This window comes from Haemaphysalis longicornis, unplaced genomic scaffold, assembly GCF_048455015.1.
Source record: "Haemaphysalis longicornis isolate Haplotype H1 unplaced genomic scaffold, Haemaphysalis longicornis Haplotype H1 scaffold_3, whole genome shotgun sequence".
In the NCBI taxonomy this organism is placed as follows: Eukaryota; Metazoa; Arthropoda; class Arachnida; order Ixodida; family Ixodidae; genus Haemaphysalis; species Haemaphysalis longicornis.
Genome location: NW_027526335.1, coordinates 67,254,192 through 67,272,676, shown reverse-complemented (window position 1 = coordinate 67,272,676; position 18,485 = coordinate 67,254,192). Strand labels below are relative to the sequence as shown.

Sequence of the window (18,485 nt, the reverse complement as noted above, 5' to 3'; positions counted from 1 at the left end):
AAAACATCCAACAGGTCTTTGAAGAGCTACGAAGAGCTTTCTCTAACCTGCTCCCATTCCCTTGCATTCACGCTGCGCATAATAATTTGGTTGTTGCGTGTGGCTCTGCGCATAAAGCTGCCAAGAGTTGCAACATTCTTCAGCGTCAGAAATGCGCATGGCTGAGCCTTCTTAATCATTCATTATTTCGCACATCATGTCTCCTAAAAATGTGCTAGGGAATTAGCTTAAAATCTACACCAAGAGCTCCAAGTAGGAAGCAGCCACAGGGTACCAAGAGGCAACTTACATTCTTGTTGGGGTAATCCCAGGACGTGCGGAACCTGACGCCTGTTTGCATGGTGACGGTGCAATTTAGGGTGAATTTGTCGTTGAGCACTGGGTGGAAGCTTCTCTCCATTTCGATCGTCACGTTCGGCACCACGTCCGGATCTTTGGATCAAGAGAAAACCAAAAACAAGAGCGAACATTTCCTGTTGTTCGTGAACACAAGAACAGTGATTGTTTGAGAAAACCGCTAACCAAGGCACTCCCGTAGTGTACACTCCCGTAGTATAACTGTAATAAAACGCCGAGAAGTTGACCCTCGCAAGTGTAAAGTGATCGAGTCTCGACCACGCGTGAATTTCACAAATTTTCACAATTTCTGACTCCGACAACATGCTTTGAAGGCGGGTCTTACTGTAAATGAGCAGCAAGGACGTTTTGTAGTGCGTGACTCGCCACAGCCCTCAACGCTGGCATTCGGAATAACATGCTTCCTTGAGGAGAAGGCGAACCACTCTGGCGAGTGGGGCATCCAGAAGACAACGAGCGCGCACTCACACAGGTAGTCCATTTCCACGTCCATGAAGGAGGCGTGGTAGACGCGTCCGGGCACCGTTCCGTTGCAGATGAAGCGTCCGGAGTAGTAGCGGTGCGGTTTGTAGATGATGAAGCCGCGCATGGGGTAGAACTCGACGTCTTGCGGGGCCAGGGCCACCGGCTCCATGTCGTCCACTGCCAGGCGCTTCCAGAGCTGGACCTCGGCGCGTGAGTGCGTCGGCAGGCAAGGCACCACCGACCGCTCTCCGTGCTTCACCAGAACGTCCAGCCACTGGCCCATCTCCTTATCCGGCTGGAACAGGTAGTACTCGTCTGCGCCGCACACAGGAAATGTGCGTGGGAGGAACAGAGAGAGAGAGAGAGCAATTAAAAGGGGTGCGCTCCGGTATCTTCCAAACAGTGGCAAAGCAAGAGAGAAAAGTTTGACATTGTTTTATTATACCTGCCAAATGCTCCTAGAGCCTGGTGAAAAACTGTTTGTTTAAGGATACGACACAGCATTCACTGAACAGCGAATCCTTGTTTAGAGGCCTGGTGTCATCACCACGGGTATACATGAATGGTACAACGCACGTGGTTATGTCACACCGCTAAAACAGCAGACGAAGACGCCACAATAGACAGGCTCCACGGGGTTTCTCTCTGGTTCCGCTTGGGTGGCCCGTTTGTGCTCCTCTGGGTATTTCCTACATCGTTATGTTCTGACACCTGTTTGCTGCAGAGACAAGGTGCCCGGACGTCCTTTTTTTCGTCTCGGTCTGTGGTAGAGTACCAGTTGTGAAATTACCAGGGGTAAGTCACAGTGCGATGCAGTTGGGTTATTTTATGCTCTTCCCATTGTGGGCAGGGCCGCCCCGCATCAATTTGTGATCGGTTTACGAATAGTTTACGATAACACCCGACCATATACCTCTCCGGCCTTAATTGAATAGTTTGCAGATCCCAGCAGACGTGATATAATTAAATTGATTGTGGCTAGGCACCGGGTGGCCTGTTTAGCCCTGCTCATGCTTTTCAAAGGACCACCTACACAAACCCAGTAGGTTATAAAGAGCGTCATATTGCACAGCGGCGCAGTCTACTAGGGCCAGACATTGTTAGCTGTCTTTATGTTTTAGTCATTTGCGTTCGACAAGTAAAACCGTGAAGTTCTTTGTGAGATATAAAGATATTGGGATAGGATGGAATAATCGAAAATAGCGTTAATTGAATGCCCCTCAACCTATCGAAATGGTGGTACCTCCGGAATGTGACCCTGACATTCCCTAAGATGGAAACTACGCAAAAAAAGTATGCTTATCCTCCTCAACTAATGCAGAAATCTCAATACGTGCATGCAGAAGGGGATGAATGGACTGAATTACCATTAACGAAAACGTAGACTGAAGTGGAGTTGCCCGTATTGGTGAGATCAGTTGTGCCGTTGTAGTAGCACGTGTAACGGCCCAGGTCCATGACGTCAGTGGTGTTGAGCTCGAAGACACTTTTGAACGTGCCCAGGGCTTTGCTTTCTTCGTCGTATATAGAAGACCGCAGAGACACGTTGTCCTGCAATTAGATAATGTTCAGCAGCTGTGAGAGTAAATAACACTTCGACAGCGCGTTGTTCCGACATACTAAACAATGGCGCACAGAGAAGAATATTTTTTATAAGAATACATCTCGCTTGAAGCAGCTTTAAGAGTCAAAATTTATTTAGAAATACGTCTGCATACACCCGATGAGGTTAGCACAACGGTCAACGACGTATTTGGCTGTCTATAGCTGCCGTAGTTATAAATCAACTCACTCATTTGTTTTCTTTCGCTGACTCTTGGTAGTCATTTTGTTTAAAGCATTAAAGAGAAGTATTACGAACTTTTGTTAGGTGCGGCTGCAGTGCCATTCACGTCTATATTTTTTAATATGTTCCGAAAATATTCTGCCTTATACGCTGAATGCTCTAGCGCATTATTCTGGCATTCATGTGACCCAGTTGGTTCAAAGTTTTAAGATAAATCTTTAGCTATCTGAAATACTGGCTGATAAAATTGTTGAGTATTCTGAAAACCACGAACAAACATATTCGTAAAATATAATAAGAAATAAGCTCCAGGTATGAGGACATTCTCCCATGTGGAATGGGCACTTTTCAGGCGATTACCCCCTTCCTTGTGATCCGCGCTCCCGTCTTTTAGCCCGGAAATCTCTCCTGAGAAGGGACACACGTGCCCTAATTCCCCCGTGTGTCTGCTCCCTGCCCCCTAATCTTTCCCGGGTGGAGGAAGTTTCTCTCAGGAGGCTTCGGGCTGGGGTGGCCCTCACACCTTCAGTCACTTGGACTTGGGGGCACTCACAAGACGACCCAGGAACGTGTCCCAAGTGTCCGTCTCCGGCGGTTGAAGCTGACGCCAAGCATCTTTTGTGGACGTGCGCGGGAACGAGGACAGCTCGAGACCATGCGCTCAGAAAGGTTGGTCTCCGGTGGGATAAACCGGATGACTACAACCGCTGGGTGCAGGACGATAAATACTGCAGGTCGCTGATGGACTTTCTGCACGCCACTGGACTGCATGCATACCTGTAGATTTGAACACCTGTCGGTTTCGTGACCTTCTGTGCTCTTGGCAGCCCCTCTCTCCCTATTTTCTTCTCTTTCTCTTTCCTTCCTACTTTTTGCTCTACTCCCATTTTTAAAACGCCTCTCTTTCTCTTTCCTTCGTACTTTCTTATCTACCTCTATCTTTAAAACGCCTTCCATATGCCGCGCGGCAAACACTCGTAATAAAAAAAAAAAAAAAAAACAAGTCTCTACATTCCGTTTTTCTTGTTGCTTCGACACTAGATTCTAAACCTATCAAAACTGTTTCAAACACTCCACAGTTACAAGCACGTATATTTAGTCTGGTTGTTCAACAGGGCTAATTAACGCTCAGATGGAAACATAACAGTTAACGCTTTAATAATTGCAGCATTATGTAGCGATCACGTTGACAACTGCAAATAGGAACTCTGAATATAAATGCGATTGGTCGTTGTCCTCGTAATACGTACCCACTTCGAATGAAATCGTGAGATGCCGTGTGCTGGAAAAAAAGTTAGCAGTGGCTTATCTCGGCTATGAGAGGATATACGTAGCGTGAGCTAAGGTTCAGCTGGTTATTCTTAGGTTTCCTGATTGTCTAGGATTAACTGATTATCAGGCTTACTGCTGCTAAAACGATTTCTATTCCAATCCAATACAATTCAACTTAATCCAATCCCATACAAACCAATTTAATCCAAGCCAATCCAGTCCAATCTAATCTAATCCAATCCAGTTCAATCCAATCTAATCCAATCCAGTCGCGGCGGCAGCGGGTCCGGCACGCCAGCCGTGCGCCGTGAGACGTCACTGCTCCACGCGCATGCGCAGCCCGGCTCTCAAGGATCCACGCAAAACTGCTCAACCTCTGCCAGTGTAGCTTATGCTACAAAATGCATGCTTGAGACAGAGGCCTCATGCGGTTTGTAGACTAAATCCACTGAATTTCCTTACTACCAGACATAAGCTCCCGAAGGCCATTTTTGATATCGAAACCAAGAGCCCTAAAAAACCCTAAATTCAGCATCTCATAACAAGAAATACACATAAAAGAACTTTTTAATAAGCTTCAGTACCGCGCCGGATTTTACTCACAAATCAGCCCCGCACCGTATCTGGACTCATTCCGTGGGGGCCGTCACCATCCACGCTTATCCACCAATCGGCACACATTCCAACTTTAAGTGTCTCGCAGTCCCTAAAAGGGCCTAATTTAACATCAATTTAACCGGAAGCAACTCCTAGACAACCGGAACCTACACTCTGGTAAATGAGTGCAGTTTCAGTTGAGATAAATAAATCGCAAGCAGAAGCCTGCCGCGAGCGAACACATTGCGAGATATTTGTGGACCGGGTCCTTGTTTGTCATCAATGAACTTTGCTCAAGTCTGAGCCCTGCTTTTAGGGGATGCATCGAATAGTGAAGCCTGAGTGCGCATCTCAATGTCCTACCCTTTAGTTTCGGCGATTCTCCAATCGCCTGACCAATACCCACAACAGATGCATTTTAACCTTGGACATCAAAGGCGCGTTTGATAACATCCGTCATAAGGCCATCCTCCAAAGTCTAGCTTCCATTGACTGTGGACAGCGCATGTACGACTACGTCGCAGCCTTTCTAACCGACCGTACGGCAAAAATTAGCATCGGACACCTCCGCTCAACAAAATTCAATACCATTTCCCGAGACACTCCCCAAGGCTCAGCTATTTCCCCGCTCTTATTCAATATTACTTTGAAGGACCTTCCTCCCGTACTGAAAGATATCCCACATCTTAGACATGCTCTCTATGCGGACGATCTCATCCCGTGGACACCAACAGGATCAATAGGGGAACAACAAGATGCTCTGCAAGCAGCCATAGATGAAGCCGAGCGTTACCTTCACGATAAAGGGCTCGAATGTGCTCCGGAGAAGTCGGCTCTCCTCACTCTCGCATCGGGACGGCGCACCAACGAAAGCGCAGCTTTCCCGACCCGGAGCTTACCATCAACGACCAGACAGTGCCAAATGTATCTAAACTACGCATCCTAGGTCTTACACTACCAAAAAATGTATCAGGCCTTCATACAGTTGCACCGCTTCAACAGACACTCAATCAGCTAATCCGCCTCATAAGACGCGTGTCAAACCGCCGATTTGGCTTGCAGGAGTCAGACACAGTGCGCATTGTCCAAGCCATACTCATAAGCCGGGTAGCTTACGGAACCCCTTATTTGTCCCTGAAAACATCCGAAAAATCCCGGCTCAATGTCATCATTCGACAAGCATATAAGACAGCCTTACGACTGCACCAAAAAAATCGACGAAAAGATTATTGCATCTTGGACTACATAACACATAGGAGGAAATACAGGAGCGCATCATAGCTCTCAACTGGAACGCTTACGTCTAACACCAACGGGACGAGTGACACTGCGACGGCTGGGATATGACATACCGCCACTGCAAGACCATAAGGAGCGGGTTCCACTCCAACTCAGACAAGCCATCAGGGTAGCCCCCATCCCAAGAAACATGCACCCACTACACAACAAAGCTCGACGCATAACAAGAGTACGAGTCATGAATAATAAATACGGCGACAATCCAACAACAAGGTATACGGACGCGTCTCCATAGATAAACAAGCCAGCCCACGTCGTGTGTGTCGCCATCGCAGCAGGGCAAGTAACAACCGCCCTCACCGTCCGCACAACATCAAAGGAAGCTGCTGAAGAAGCCGCTATTGCCCTGGCCATCACGACGGGAAAAGGTGCAATTACAATTTTGACGGATTCCCAGGCGGCGTGCCGCAGTTACCAACGAGGCCGGATTAGCAAAACGGCACTTCAAATTCTTAAGAATACTGCCCACATACCTGCCCACACACATGAGCCCACATACCGGCTCATCTGGATACCTGGACACGAATCTCTCGAAGGTAATGAGGCGGCTCACGCCGCTGCCCGCGCGCTTATACACCGGGACATTACCATAGAGGGACAAACACCGCTTGCGGCCCCCAAAACAGAACCGCTTGTCAGGTATGCTGAAATTCTCATTTCCTACCGTCAAGGCCGAAAAACTTTCTCGACTCCGCACTCCCAATTAACAAGAGCAGAAGCGACCATCCTTTGAAGACTACAGACAAATACGTACCCCCACAGAACCCTACTCCATGCGATTTACCCCACCCAATACCCATCTACCTGCAATTTCTGTCCTACGCCCGGTACACTGTACCACCAGATTTGGGAGTGCCAGAAGACCCCAGGCCTTGCCCCAATAACCTCCCCCTCCTACAAGCAGTGAGTGAACCGCATGACGATCCCGGACCTTGGGGTCCAGCTTGAACTGGTGAAGATGGCCTGGACAGCCAGCCGAGCTCAGGGTATCCCGGAATAGGGAAGCCCCCCACCGGGCGGGTGCCCTAACATCTGCACCAGCTTGACAAATAAAGATTTATTCATCATCATCATCATCCAACCAGCAGCCCAGTTCGTTTGTCTGCGTCATCATTGCAGATTGAAAAGTGCGGTAGCTCGCGTGCCACCACCGTATTATACCGCAGAGCAAACTTTCGGATAAAAAAAAAAGAGCGAGTTGAGGAAACATTTTGTCAAGCGGTATAGCGGTAGCAGCGAGGCCCTCCCAAGCGCCCGTGACTGTTTTATTACTAAGTATTATTTATTTAATTATACCTAGCGCTGCGTACGCATTGCCAGGCAGCCGTTTTTATTTTTTTATTAAAAAAAAACAGGCCTCTGGACTCTGTTAATGGACTCTGGACTCTGCTAACAGTCCCATACCCCTTTTTTGTGAATGTGAACTTAAAAACTCTAAAGTGAGCTCTAAACATTGTCTAATTGGTTTTTGAGGCTAAAGTCTCTAACTCATAGGGCTTTAGAAGGAAACATACGATGATGACACACCTCGATTTCCAGCAAGACGTACTCGGCTGCACTGTCCTCAGCGGCTCCATGGGCCTGCCCACTTTGCTTTACAGCATAACATACGAGATGCTGGCCTAGCTTCTTGGATATTGTAACCCCGACTAGCTGCACACTCGATAAGCCCCGAGGCCACGAGATAAACGGAACCACAACAACAACAAAACTCGCAGTCCTCGCTATAAGTTTTTACAGCTGATTTACACCCATTCTCTAACGCGAAAAGTTTGTTTGAAAGGGCTGTTTCCCTCGCACCACCGTCCCGGATAATCTGCTGACGTAGGCTATGACGACACACTGACGAATCCGTGGGGCAAGTTGGCTCTGCTGGGAGCAGAGGGAAAAACAGCCTACAAAATAGAGCTTTAAGTGCTGCTCTACAGTTTCTCAGTGTTTCATGGGCTTCGCCGGAATACTCGGCGGGAAATTCAATGGCAGGACAATCGCGATGATTCTCGATGCGATCAAGCCACATGTTATCGCATACGCATAAAGCTTTCAAAGTACGAGCTGCATTACTTACAAGGCTGAAATTAGCAAGGCACAAGAGGCAACAATCACAAGCAACGTCGTTTCTAACGGATGCGAAAAAAAGAAAAAAAGAAACGCCCATGGGCCGAAATTTTGGCGAGAGTTAAAGATCTCCAGGTTCTCAAAATAAATTCTCAGCTTTCCGCTGTGGTGCGCCTGATGCCCTATGTACAGCTTTGGTACGAAAAACTGACAAATTCTAGAAGGAACGTCTGCATGGGAGCGGAAAAAGCAGGAACAGGCGGCTCGACATTTGTACCAGGTCGATACCCAATTCTTCCAATTCTTTTTCCATATTGGCCCCTCCCAAAAATAAAAAGAATAATATGGGGAACAACACCCTCCCCAGAAAGGCTATGGCAGGTTTACAGCCAATCAAAAATAATTGAACAAAGGTTTTAACCCAAACATACTTTTTTCCGAAAAAGCCGATTTGCAGAATGCGAAAATAAATACCCCCACATATTGGTTCACTTTCCGCCAGTTCATAGCCCTTCGGCCAGTTCGTACCCGCACGGCCACGCACGTCCACCTGCCCGTCCACGATGAGAGTACACCATACTAAAATCCACTATTACATGAGAGGGTCACCTATCCGGCCGTGCCCACCCGAATGCACGGGAACACCGCTTTCAAATCGCGAACGGCACGCACTGCTCCACCACACGGCTGCAGGAGCACAGCACTAAGGAGCGGCGTTCAGAAGAACCACGCAGCGGATGACAGTACAAAACACAGCAACCCCACGAACGTCACAAAAGTTGTAGAACATGAGTTCACTCATCACTACAGTCTTTGCCTTTAGGCTTCACTCAAAGGTCGTAGGGGGAGGCAGATGTCATGTGCAAAGCATACAGGTACCGCCTACTTGAAGGCGCTGTCACGAAATGTCCGGCATGCTATTACCGGCAAACTCCACGAGTCCTATCAAAATTTTCACCGCTTAGTCGTTGTCTAGTGCCTGAAGCAAATGAGGGAGAACGACGACGACAAAGAAGGAGCGGTCCGTTTGTGTTCTTCCCCTGCTCGTTGGTTTCGCCTGAACTCGTGTTTATCGGCTGGGTTTTCGCCTGCAGTGACCTCTCGGGTTCCTCCACGGTCCGACGGCAAGCAAAAGGATGGCCCTTCGGGGTTTTCGTCTGCATTAGATCCCGCCCACCGGCCGCTAGGCCTAACCACTCTGTCTCTCAGTCGCTGGCGGGTGCGACGAAGTGCACCTATGTCGCGCACCTGTGCACCTATGCACCTATGTTGTTTCGGCAGTAAACCCCGGAGAGAATGCCGAAGGGTAGAGGAATGGATAGAGGAATCCCGGCCGAAGCCTGACCTTCGACTCTTACAACTATGGGCCCAGCGCAAACAAGCTGAAGAGCCTGCCTCCCGAGATCCATCGTCTGTGGAGGCCTGAATACGCTTACAACGTCAAGCTGCGGCTGCCAGGTGTCACGAGAAGCGTCCGTCAAGGCAGCAATGGCTGAGCTGGTGTGAATCGCTCGGCCCATCAGCGACTACATCATCCATCTGGGGCACCTTTCGTGCGATGGAAAGTGAAGCCCGCAATCCAGATACGGCAGCCAGTGCATGTCTCACATCGGACAAGGATCCTGCTCAATTTACTACCAATGTTCCCCGCGCCTTGTTCCCTGCCTTTGACATTCTTCCAGCCAGCAACCCGTGCCCGTTTCCCCTGCCGAGTCACGTCGGTTCCTATCCTCCTGACGACGCCGTGCGTGGAATTCAATCGTCTTTCACTATAGCCGAGTTTCTTGCTGCGATTGATCACGCCAAACATCGGACCACTCCAGGGCCAGATGGCTTTACGTACGAGGTGTATAAGAACCTCGACGATCCAGCCCTCAGCAATCTCCTTGACTCCGTTAACAAGGTATGGCTCTCTGGTCACATACCAGAATCTTGGCTCCTCGTCCCGATACCGAAGCCTTCTAAGCCACCCGATCAGCTCCCTAATTTGCGTCCAATACCCTTGACGTGCACCCTGTGCAAACTGTTGGAGCGCATTCTGGCAACCTGGTTTCAATGGTTGATTGACACTCTCCGGTGGTATCACCCGGTGCAGATCGGGTTTAGGCACGTTGAGTAAGGAGGATGGGCTTGACCACTTCTCGTCAATGGAGTTAGTTGGCAGCCGATCACGCAAAGTGCGCACAGTGCTTGCCATGGACATACAAAAAGCCTACGACAACGTTACCCATGGAGCCACCTTGGAAATTCTCCAAGGCCTTCTGCTCCCGGACAAGGTTTGCTCATTCCTCCGGAACTTCCTCACAAAAAGATCTTTTCCGGTTCGCGTTGGCGGCACGAGTTACGGTCACTTTACGCCTGTCTGCGGAGTGCCTCAGGGATCGGTAATCTTGCCCTTCCTTTTTAGTATTATTATGTTACCGCTGGCCTCGCATCTCGGCTCTATGCCTGACATGCACTTTCTGATGTACTCGGATGACATCACAGTACACAGTACACTCAGACATGACTCGGCAAACTACGTGCCTCCAACAAGCCTTGTCTGACACGCAGAAATGCTGCGAATATGCTGGACTGACACTTTACGTCTCAAAGAAAGCTATTCTGCCTGTGGCCAGTGCTTGGGGCCGTCGCCGACTGGAGATGTCTCCAATCGCATTACAACTATGCGGCCGACCTGTACGCACTGCCACCTCACTGCACGTGCTGGGATTAGAAATTTATGCGTCTGGGTCAGCGTATATGTGGATACGTTCCGCGCGTCAAAAAAGCTGGACAGATGCTCCACCTCATCCGACGCATCTCACAGAAGTGTGGTAGATCATGTTCCAAAATGGCCCGTCTATTGGTGCGGTCTGTACTCCAGCCTCGGCTTGTTTACCAGGCACAATTCCAACACCTGAACCAGATGGAGTGGGCCCGACTTGAGGCACTTTACCGAGCCGCAATGCGTGCAATTACCTGCCTCCCTAGGATAACACCAATCCCTACTCTTCAGGCTGAAGCTAAAGTTAACACCTTGGATGCGCTTATCCATCAGCGTCGGTACGCCCGCAGGCATACACTAGATTTGTTGCTGAGGCAGTGGCGTTAGGAAATTACATGGGTCGTTCACTATCCACATCTCCAGCCTGCGTCGTTACCAGGCCACCTTGGCTATACCACCAGGTGATCGACAACAGGCCACTAACGCGACTCCACAATCGATGCAACGGACATACTCATACGCTTTTCGCGATCGCTTAAGAACTGGCGGCTCAGTCTCAACCCCAGGTAGTGCAGGAATTTGTGGACGCTGGTGCCAAGGACGACGTGGTGACGACAACACTACGTCCTTCCCACCCAGAGGCATGCCAAACGTGCTTCTACGAAACACACCACACCCTGCGGTCTATGCTGGTTGAGCTTCCGGCCATCCGGGACGCTTGCAAGCACTAACTCCTGCTTTTCATCAAGCCGCTGGAGGTACTACTTTAAAAATTTATACAGATTCCACGGCGGCCATACATGATTTACGTCGAGTGAATAACAAATCGGCTATCTCGAGGAACATTCAAAACATACTGGATACATACCCCTGCTCTCTGCGGCTCTCGTGGGTACGGCGAAATACACTTCCCGCTCACATTGCGGCTGGTGCTGCCTGACACACTGCATTTGTTCCACGACCATTGCCTTTACTCACACTAGATACCCCACGGCACTTCTTACAAAGGAAACAAGATCTTCGTCGCGCCACATGAGCTCTCATTCCACCGTGTGGAACGGACCTCCCTAGCAGATTCGCTCGGTGGGAGGAGGTCTTGCTGCGAAGACTTCGTGTTGGTGTAGCCCTCTCTCCCGCTGTTACCTGGTAGTGGCCACCACGCTACCATGCCCCGTTCGACCAGAACCGCCCCTTTTGCGTGGATCCAGCCGAAGATTCGGACACAGAACATTTGTTGTGGACGTGCGCTTCATTGCAAGCGCCCAGAACAAGACACCTTCGAGGCACAGGCCTCAACCTTGGCAGACCACTTCACGTTCATCGGTGGATATGGGGACCCCACCACCACTCCCTTCTTGCGTTTCTTCGCAAAATGGGAGGTAATCTATACTTGTAGCATAGAATTTACGCCAACGGGCATACTAAAGCAATTAAAAAATGAGGACGCTCCAGTTGGAGGCGAACGACGCGGCTCAATCGGGACACAAGGGGAACTGTTTTTGCACAATCCAGGAGATAGTGACTGACGGAAGGAGCGCTGTGTCCGCAGTAACACGTTTTATTGTACAGCAGGTCAACCCGGTGGAAATATAACGGAAACCGTCCATGTCGGGTTAAAATTTGGGCGAGTCTTCGAGGCGGAGGAAAGAATTGAGGTATGGCCAGAACACTTGGTACCCATCGAAAGGACTCAGAGTCTGTGTTGTCGGAGCTCCACCTACGCTGCCCCTCCAGCCGACCTGCCTTCAAGAGCCGTGATCTTACAATCCGCTTCGAAGTACGCCCCTCCGATTCTTCACCCCTGGCTACCGCACTTGTAGGGACGAGATCGGCGAGCTCGTTGCCCCACACCCCGGAGTGGCTGGGGACGTGGAAGAGGGAGACTGGAACGGAAGAAGCCAGTGATTGATAGCTTACTTGAATTTCATGAAGAGTTTCTGAGGGGTTTAAGGGATCTCCTAAAGCCAAAAGTATGGACAGACAGTCAGAATAAATGAAAACGGTACAGCAGGGCTCGTTGGTGTTGAGGTAGAGGAACAACCGGTGTAAGGCGATAGCTTCTATGCCACAATAGCTGGTCTGTGGCAAAATTCAAAATCTTTGCGTCACCAAAACCTCATCAGACGAGCTGAACAAAACGAACGCTGCACTGGCAGATATCGTGGTACGAGAACCGTCTGTGTACGCATGTAAGCCAGGGCTCAAGATTATCCTCGCAGTTATACGGGAGTCTATCCTGCGGTATGCAATCGCCAAGTGCAGAGCGGGATGACAGCAGGTCCAAAGAAGAGGATGGTCCGCCTCGCCCGGGGAAATTCGTGTTCCATGTAGTTCAATGAACCGCCGCAGGTTAAACAATTCGAAAAGACCTGTCTCGATGTCCAAGGTGATCGACAGGGGAAGGGAGTTTGTCAATACTTCCACCGCCGTGGTTCTGGTTGTGGTGTAAGCTCCAATGACTACAAAAAATAACTAAGGCATCAAAGAGTGAATTTTAGCTTTTAACACATGGTGCTGATGGTCACCCCATCATGCCGCTGCGGCATGAGTTACAGCTGGCAGAATTGCTCTGGGGTAAAGAAGGCGAAGGTGACTGCGGTGCAGAAAGGAATGAAGCCGCGCAAAACCGATGACGGCGGCGGACATCTCAATACGGTTCCGCAAATGATTCTTGTGGGCAACAAAGGTCAAGTGACTATCAAACACAACACCCAAGATCTTCACCTCAGTGACTTGCCGCAGAGGAAGAGGAAGGCGAAGATCGCCATCGTGCAGCGTTCACATCGGTTCCGTTCTTTTTCACAAATTGCGCCGGTTAATTGAACCTCAACTGTTTGAAAACGCATCTACCGGATGTATGAAGTCGTGTGGACCACCAGAAACCCATATTCCGAGGTAGGGAACCACTTCTTTCAAATTTAGAGGACTTTTTTGTGCCCGGGAGGAGCTAAGCCTAACGTCGACTTCGGCCTCGGCCGGGGGAGTGGTACGCCTAGCCCAGGCCTAGGCGAAGCCGCCAGCGGAAAACCGAACCATCGGTGATTACGCATGTGAGCATTGACCTAACATGGCTGCCGCTATGCGTGTAGAGGTGAACAGCGTGGAAATTTCGCCGGAACAGTGCACAAGATCGCATGGCTGGAAAACTGCCGGCGACAGAGTGAGGCAAAACGGCGTGGGCCAGCTAACCCTAACGCCCGTACTTCGAGGTCCACTTTATTCCAAAGCCCGGCAAGGCCCTCACGATAGACAACATGCGGCCCATCTCCCTCACATCTTGCGTGGGGAAGGTGGAGTGCATGGTTCTTCGCCGGCTGCAGAAGCACCTCGAAGAAACAGATGCCGGAGACGATGTACGGCTTCAGACACCATATCAGCACTCAAGACGTGATGGTCCAACTCCACGAGCTGGTGGTCAAGCAGGCAATGAGGCACGCGCCGCGCGGGATACTCGCCCTCGACCTGAAACGAGCGTTTGACAACGTGTCCCACACAAGCGTGTTGCAGAATCTGAACAAGACCAGGTGCGGCCGCAAGACATTCGCCTACATAAAAGATTTTCTGTCAACCCGAACGGCGACCATCAGGATAGGAAACGAGAAGTCGGACCCTGTCGAGCTCGGTGATACGGCACACCTCAGGGGTCGGTCTTGTCGCCCCTGCTCTTAAATCTGGCCCTCCTGCCTCTGGCCGATCTACTCAAGCAAATCGAAGGCGTGGACCATGCGTTCTACGCCGACGACATTATGGTGTGGACGGCCCGAGCGGAGTCCGATGCCTGGGTGGAGGAAGCCTTGCAGCGGGCGGCAACGACCGTGCGCGAGTACGCCAAGTCGTGCGGACTGAGCTGCGCTGCCCAGAAATCGGAGCTTCTCATGATCCAACCGGGGAAAACTAAGAAGGAGCCGCTGCCGAATGTGACCATCACCATCGACGAAACGGCCATCAAGCCAACTCAGCAGATTCGGATTCTCGACCTACTACTTCAGAGCGACTGGAAGGCACACGCCCACGTCACAAAGATCAAGACTACATCCAAACAGATACTCAGTATGATTCAGAGGGTATCTAATAGAAACCGAGGCCTGAAAGAGGACGATGCCATGCGCCTGATACGCGCGTTCGTCGTGTCGCGGGTTACCTACTCCGCCCCGTATCTCCAGATGACGAAGGCGAATAGGGACACCCCAAAACCCGATGCTTCCCAAGGCAACGAACCGAGCACTCGGCATTCCCATATGCTCATCCACGGAAAGACTGCTAGACATGGGCGCCCACAACACGGTGGAGGAGCTCATCGAAGCCCACCTTTCGAATCAGAGAATCCGGCTCAGTCACACGGAGCACGGACGAGCCGTCCTACGCAAGATAGGTTGGCAGATCGAGCCAGTACCCATCAAGGAAGCCCTTCCGGAAGACTGGAAGATAAGCATTCAGACCAAACCCCTTCCGAGGAACATGACGCCGGGCAAGGACGATGAGAGGCGCACCGCGCGGGCAAAAGCAATGGCCCGGAAGCTGGAAGAGAACCCCAGGTTCCTCTACGCGGACGCCTCGCTCCGAAAAAACAGCGACCGTGCAGCGGCAGTAGTTACGTCCAGAGGCCGGCTGATCGTCAGCGCGTCCCTGAAGACAACAGGCCCCGCAGTTGCCGAGGAAGTGGCCGTGGCCCTGGCACTCGCACAGCCGTGCGTGGACACCGTGGTCACCGACTCAAAGACAGCGTACGGAAGCTTCCGCAGGGGGGTAATCTCCACCGCGGCCCGAGCCTTTCTTTCTAAGTTCATGCCACCGGGAAAAGCCATAGAGCTCGTGTGGGTCCCGGCTAACTCGCGGGTAGCAGGCAACACCATCGCCGACTACCATGCACGAGAAATGTCAGTCCGGGCCGCGCACGAGCCGGAAGAGCTACCGCACCTGGTTACCAGCTTTCGGGACATTACCCAGATGTACCGAGACGAGAGGTGCAGACTGCCGGAACCTCACGCCAAACTGACTAGGTAACAACAGACGATTCTGCTTCGAGCGCAGGTGGGATCGCTTGCGCATCCCGTACAGATGAACCGCATGTATCCTGCGGAACACGATACGCTCTGTCCGTTTTGAAAAAGAGAGAGGGGGCACCCGGCCGCACATCTTGGCAGAGTGTACAAAACTCAAGACCCTCCCCCTCCTTCCCTTCCCCACAACACCCCCAATCCCCAACCCCTTGAGCGATGGGAGACCTTGTTGACCAGCCCCGCCCTCTGCCGACTCAGCTCGCACTGACAGACAGGGGCCAGGAGCTGCTGGGAACATATGGATCCCGTAACTAGGGAACCACCCCGTCTGGTGCCAGCGTGCCCCGCCGATTTCTTTTTGGCCTCACTAAAAGTTGATTCCTCCTCCTGCCGCAGAGTCGTGCCGAACAGCTTAATGGTCGACTTCCGCTGTGCCCCAACTGTCCCCCTAATACCAGCAGGCATATACACTTGGTGGGGTTCAATATTAACTTCGCAGCACGCGTTCATTTTAATATTCTCTCTAGGGTGTCGTTGCCGAGCTTCTAAAGCGCCCGCCGTGTACTTCCCTTGATTACGACGACTGTATCTTCCGCGTAGGCCTGGATATGCACATTAGGTGGTACAGGAAGGAACAGTCGGTCACGAATCGCGATGTTCCCCAATAGCGGGCTCAAAGGTGAGGCCTGCGGGCTAACCGTCGTTGTCTGGACACTCACACTCCCCGCATAACTTCTGTAGTGCCCCGACCTTCCATGTAGGAATGATTCAAGCAAGCGGTAAATGTTAGAAGGGCAGCGGTGTGCTTGCAGGAAGTAAAGCAAGAATGGGTGCCAAATGTAGTCAAACGCTCCTTTAAAGTCCAATGAAATGAGCACAGCTAATGATCCCTCATCCCGGCAATCCCGGAGATGCGAGCGCAAGGTGTGCAACGCCGATGTTGCACTCTGTCCCTCAGTAAAACCATACTGGTGTTCATGCAGTAGGCTGGACGTGTGCAGGAAGAAGTAAAGTCGACCATTCAGCATGCGTCCCAGTAGCTTACCGAGTAGAGATGAAATGCAAATGGTGTGGTATGAAGAGGGGTCATGCGGCGGCTGTTTCGGTTTCAGTAGAAAAATAACCCTCGCTCCTTTCCACACCGATGGGAAATGGCCAAGGGATAGGCGTGCATTAAACACGTGCAGCAAAAACGAGAAGCATGCCCAACAAGAAGGTCAACATACCTGCCGCAATTCCATCAGATCCAGGCGCGGAATTTAAATTTAAATTTCTAGCAACCAGTGGGAGTTCATTCATAGTGAATTCGTGATCCGTGGTTGCTTGCGCGTATGCTGTGCGGCGTATCAGCATCCTCTTAGCCCGATGGGCAAGGGTATCGCCTTCAGAATCATCGGTTGGCAGAAGCGTTTGTAGCAGTGACGCTGCCGATTGCAAAGTGGAGGAAGTAGATGAGATGTGAGAGGAGTGAAGCGGGGGAATACGGAAGGAGATGAAAACTTCTGAAAAGCAATTTTGAAGGGAATTGCCAATACATTCTTACGGGAGGCTATAGTGCACTTCTCCTGACGGCTTCATTCTTTGCTGCTTCGACGTGCCTTTTGTACACAACGAGTAACATGTGATACCAAAATCCGAGATCGGCACGGTGGAGGGGATCACGACACATCTGGCATATCCTCCGAAGCGTTTCTCTCACAGACGAGCATTCCCGAGCCAATTCATCGGTCCACCAAGCATTTCCCCTGTGGCCTTTTGGCAGCCGCTCTAATCATTTGTGCAGGCAGTCGACCTTCACATAAAACACATTGACGATGCCTTCCTGACCGTCCAGAGATGTCATGGCAGTAGAAGATACAGTGGGGAGCCAGGGATCCTGTAGCATTTCCTCGACTATATAGACGAGACTCGGAAGCTCTGGTTAACCGCTTCTTTCGCTCAATTGTAACATATTAGATGCCAAAGAGGATGAAACGATGATCCGACAGGGTCGGGGTGTCCCGACCTGTCCAGAAAACCATAGAAGACCCCACTGCTCCGGCAGTCAATGTGACGTCAATCCACGTTTCTGTGTAGTCAGTGACGAACGTAGACAGAGAATCCGGATCATTCAGTGTCCGCAATTGCCGCGAGATAATGCACTGCGTCAACTGCTGCCCCCGTCTGTTCACCCCAACATCACCTCACAACGCGTTCCTCCCATTAAAACCGCACGCAATGACAACATTGTCAGAATGCCGTTTGTGTCAAAACAATAGAGGTTATCGTGACTCGAAAAACGTCGCCCTACGGCGCTATCGATTAATGTATAGGCGGCAAAGCTGCACACACCCAGCTAATAAGGTGTTGGCGAAGTGATCGTAATCTGCATCCGCGCAGTTCCTCTCCGAAGCCCCAGGTAAGTGTTCCGCGCCAAATTTTGAATCGGCGCCTTTGCGGTCTCATTGACCAATTTCGGGGACACCGTCACCTACCCCCAGCGGTGGCAGGGCCCAGGCGAGCGGGTACTTCCCATAGCAGGTAATGCGCAGAGTGCTGTTGGCCGGAATGTCGATGTAGGAGCCGTTGACGTCCAACCACGGCGGCGAGATACGGGACACTCCGGATGTTGGACCTGCGAAGCACGGATGTCGGGTCCTTGAGGGCGCTACACTGATATGAAAGCCCCTGGGAAGCCCGCAATCTCTCCTTCTCCAGTATTCAGCTTTGCGGATTGAAAATCATTCCTAGGAATTTCGAAAGGAGAAAAAAAGAATGTTTTTTATCATTACTGTCTACTATGTACAATCAGACTGCCACTACGGGTGAATTCGCAAACATTTTTTTAATCAACAATAAAAAGTCACAAGCGAATAACAGGGTGGTGTTATCAGGCATACATCAGTGTATAGCAGTGTCATCCCACACATTAAGGGTAGCTTGAAATAAACTGCAAACAGGCCTA

The 18,485-nt window shown here is 50.8% G+C and overlaps 1 protein-coding gene across 1 annotated transcript in view; it reads right to left on the bottom strand.

The window, feature by feature from the left end:
* The window catches only part of LOC144174567 (vascular endothelial growth factor receptor 1-like), a 102,614-nt gene that overhangs the window by 23,632 nt on the left and 60,497 nt on the right, over positions 1–18,485 (bottom strand). Inside the window, exons 2-5 of the mRNA XM_077703339.1 lie at positions 18,016–18,155; positions 2,190–2,373; positions 826–1,137; positions 290–432 (exon numbers count right to left, since the gene is read on the bottom strand). Of these exons, the coding sequence (XP_077559465.1) occupies positions 290–432; positions 826–1,137; positions 2,190–2,373; positions 18,016–18,155 (779 nt within the window). The remainder of the gene's footprint in view (positions 1–289; positions 433–825; positions 1,138–2,189; positions 2,374–18,015; positions 18,156–18,485) is intronic.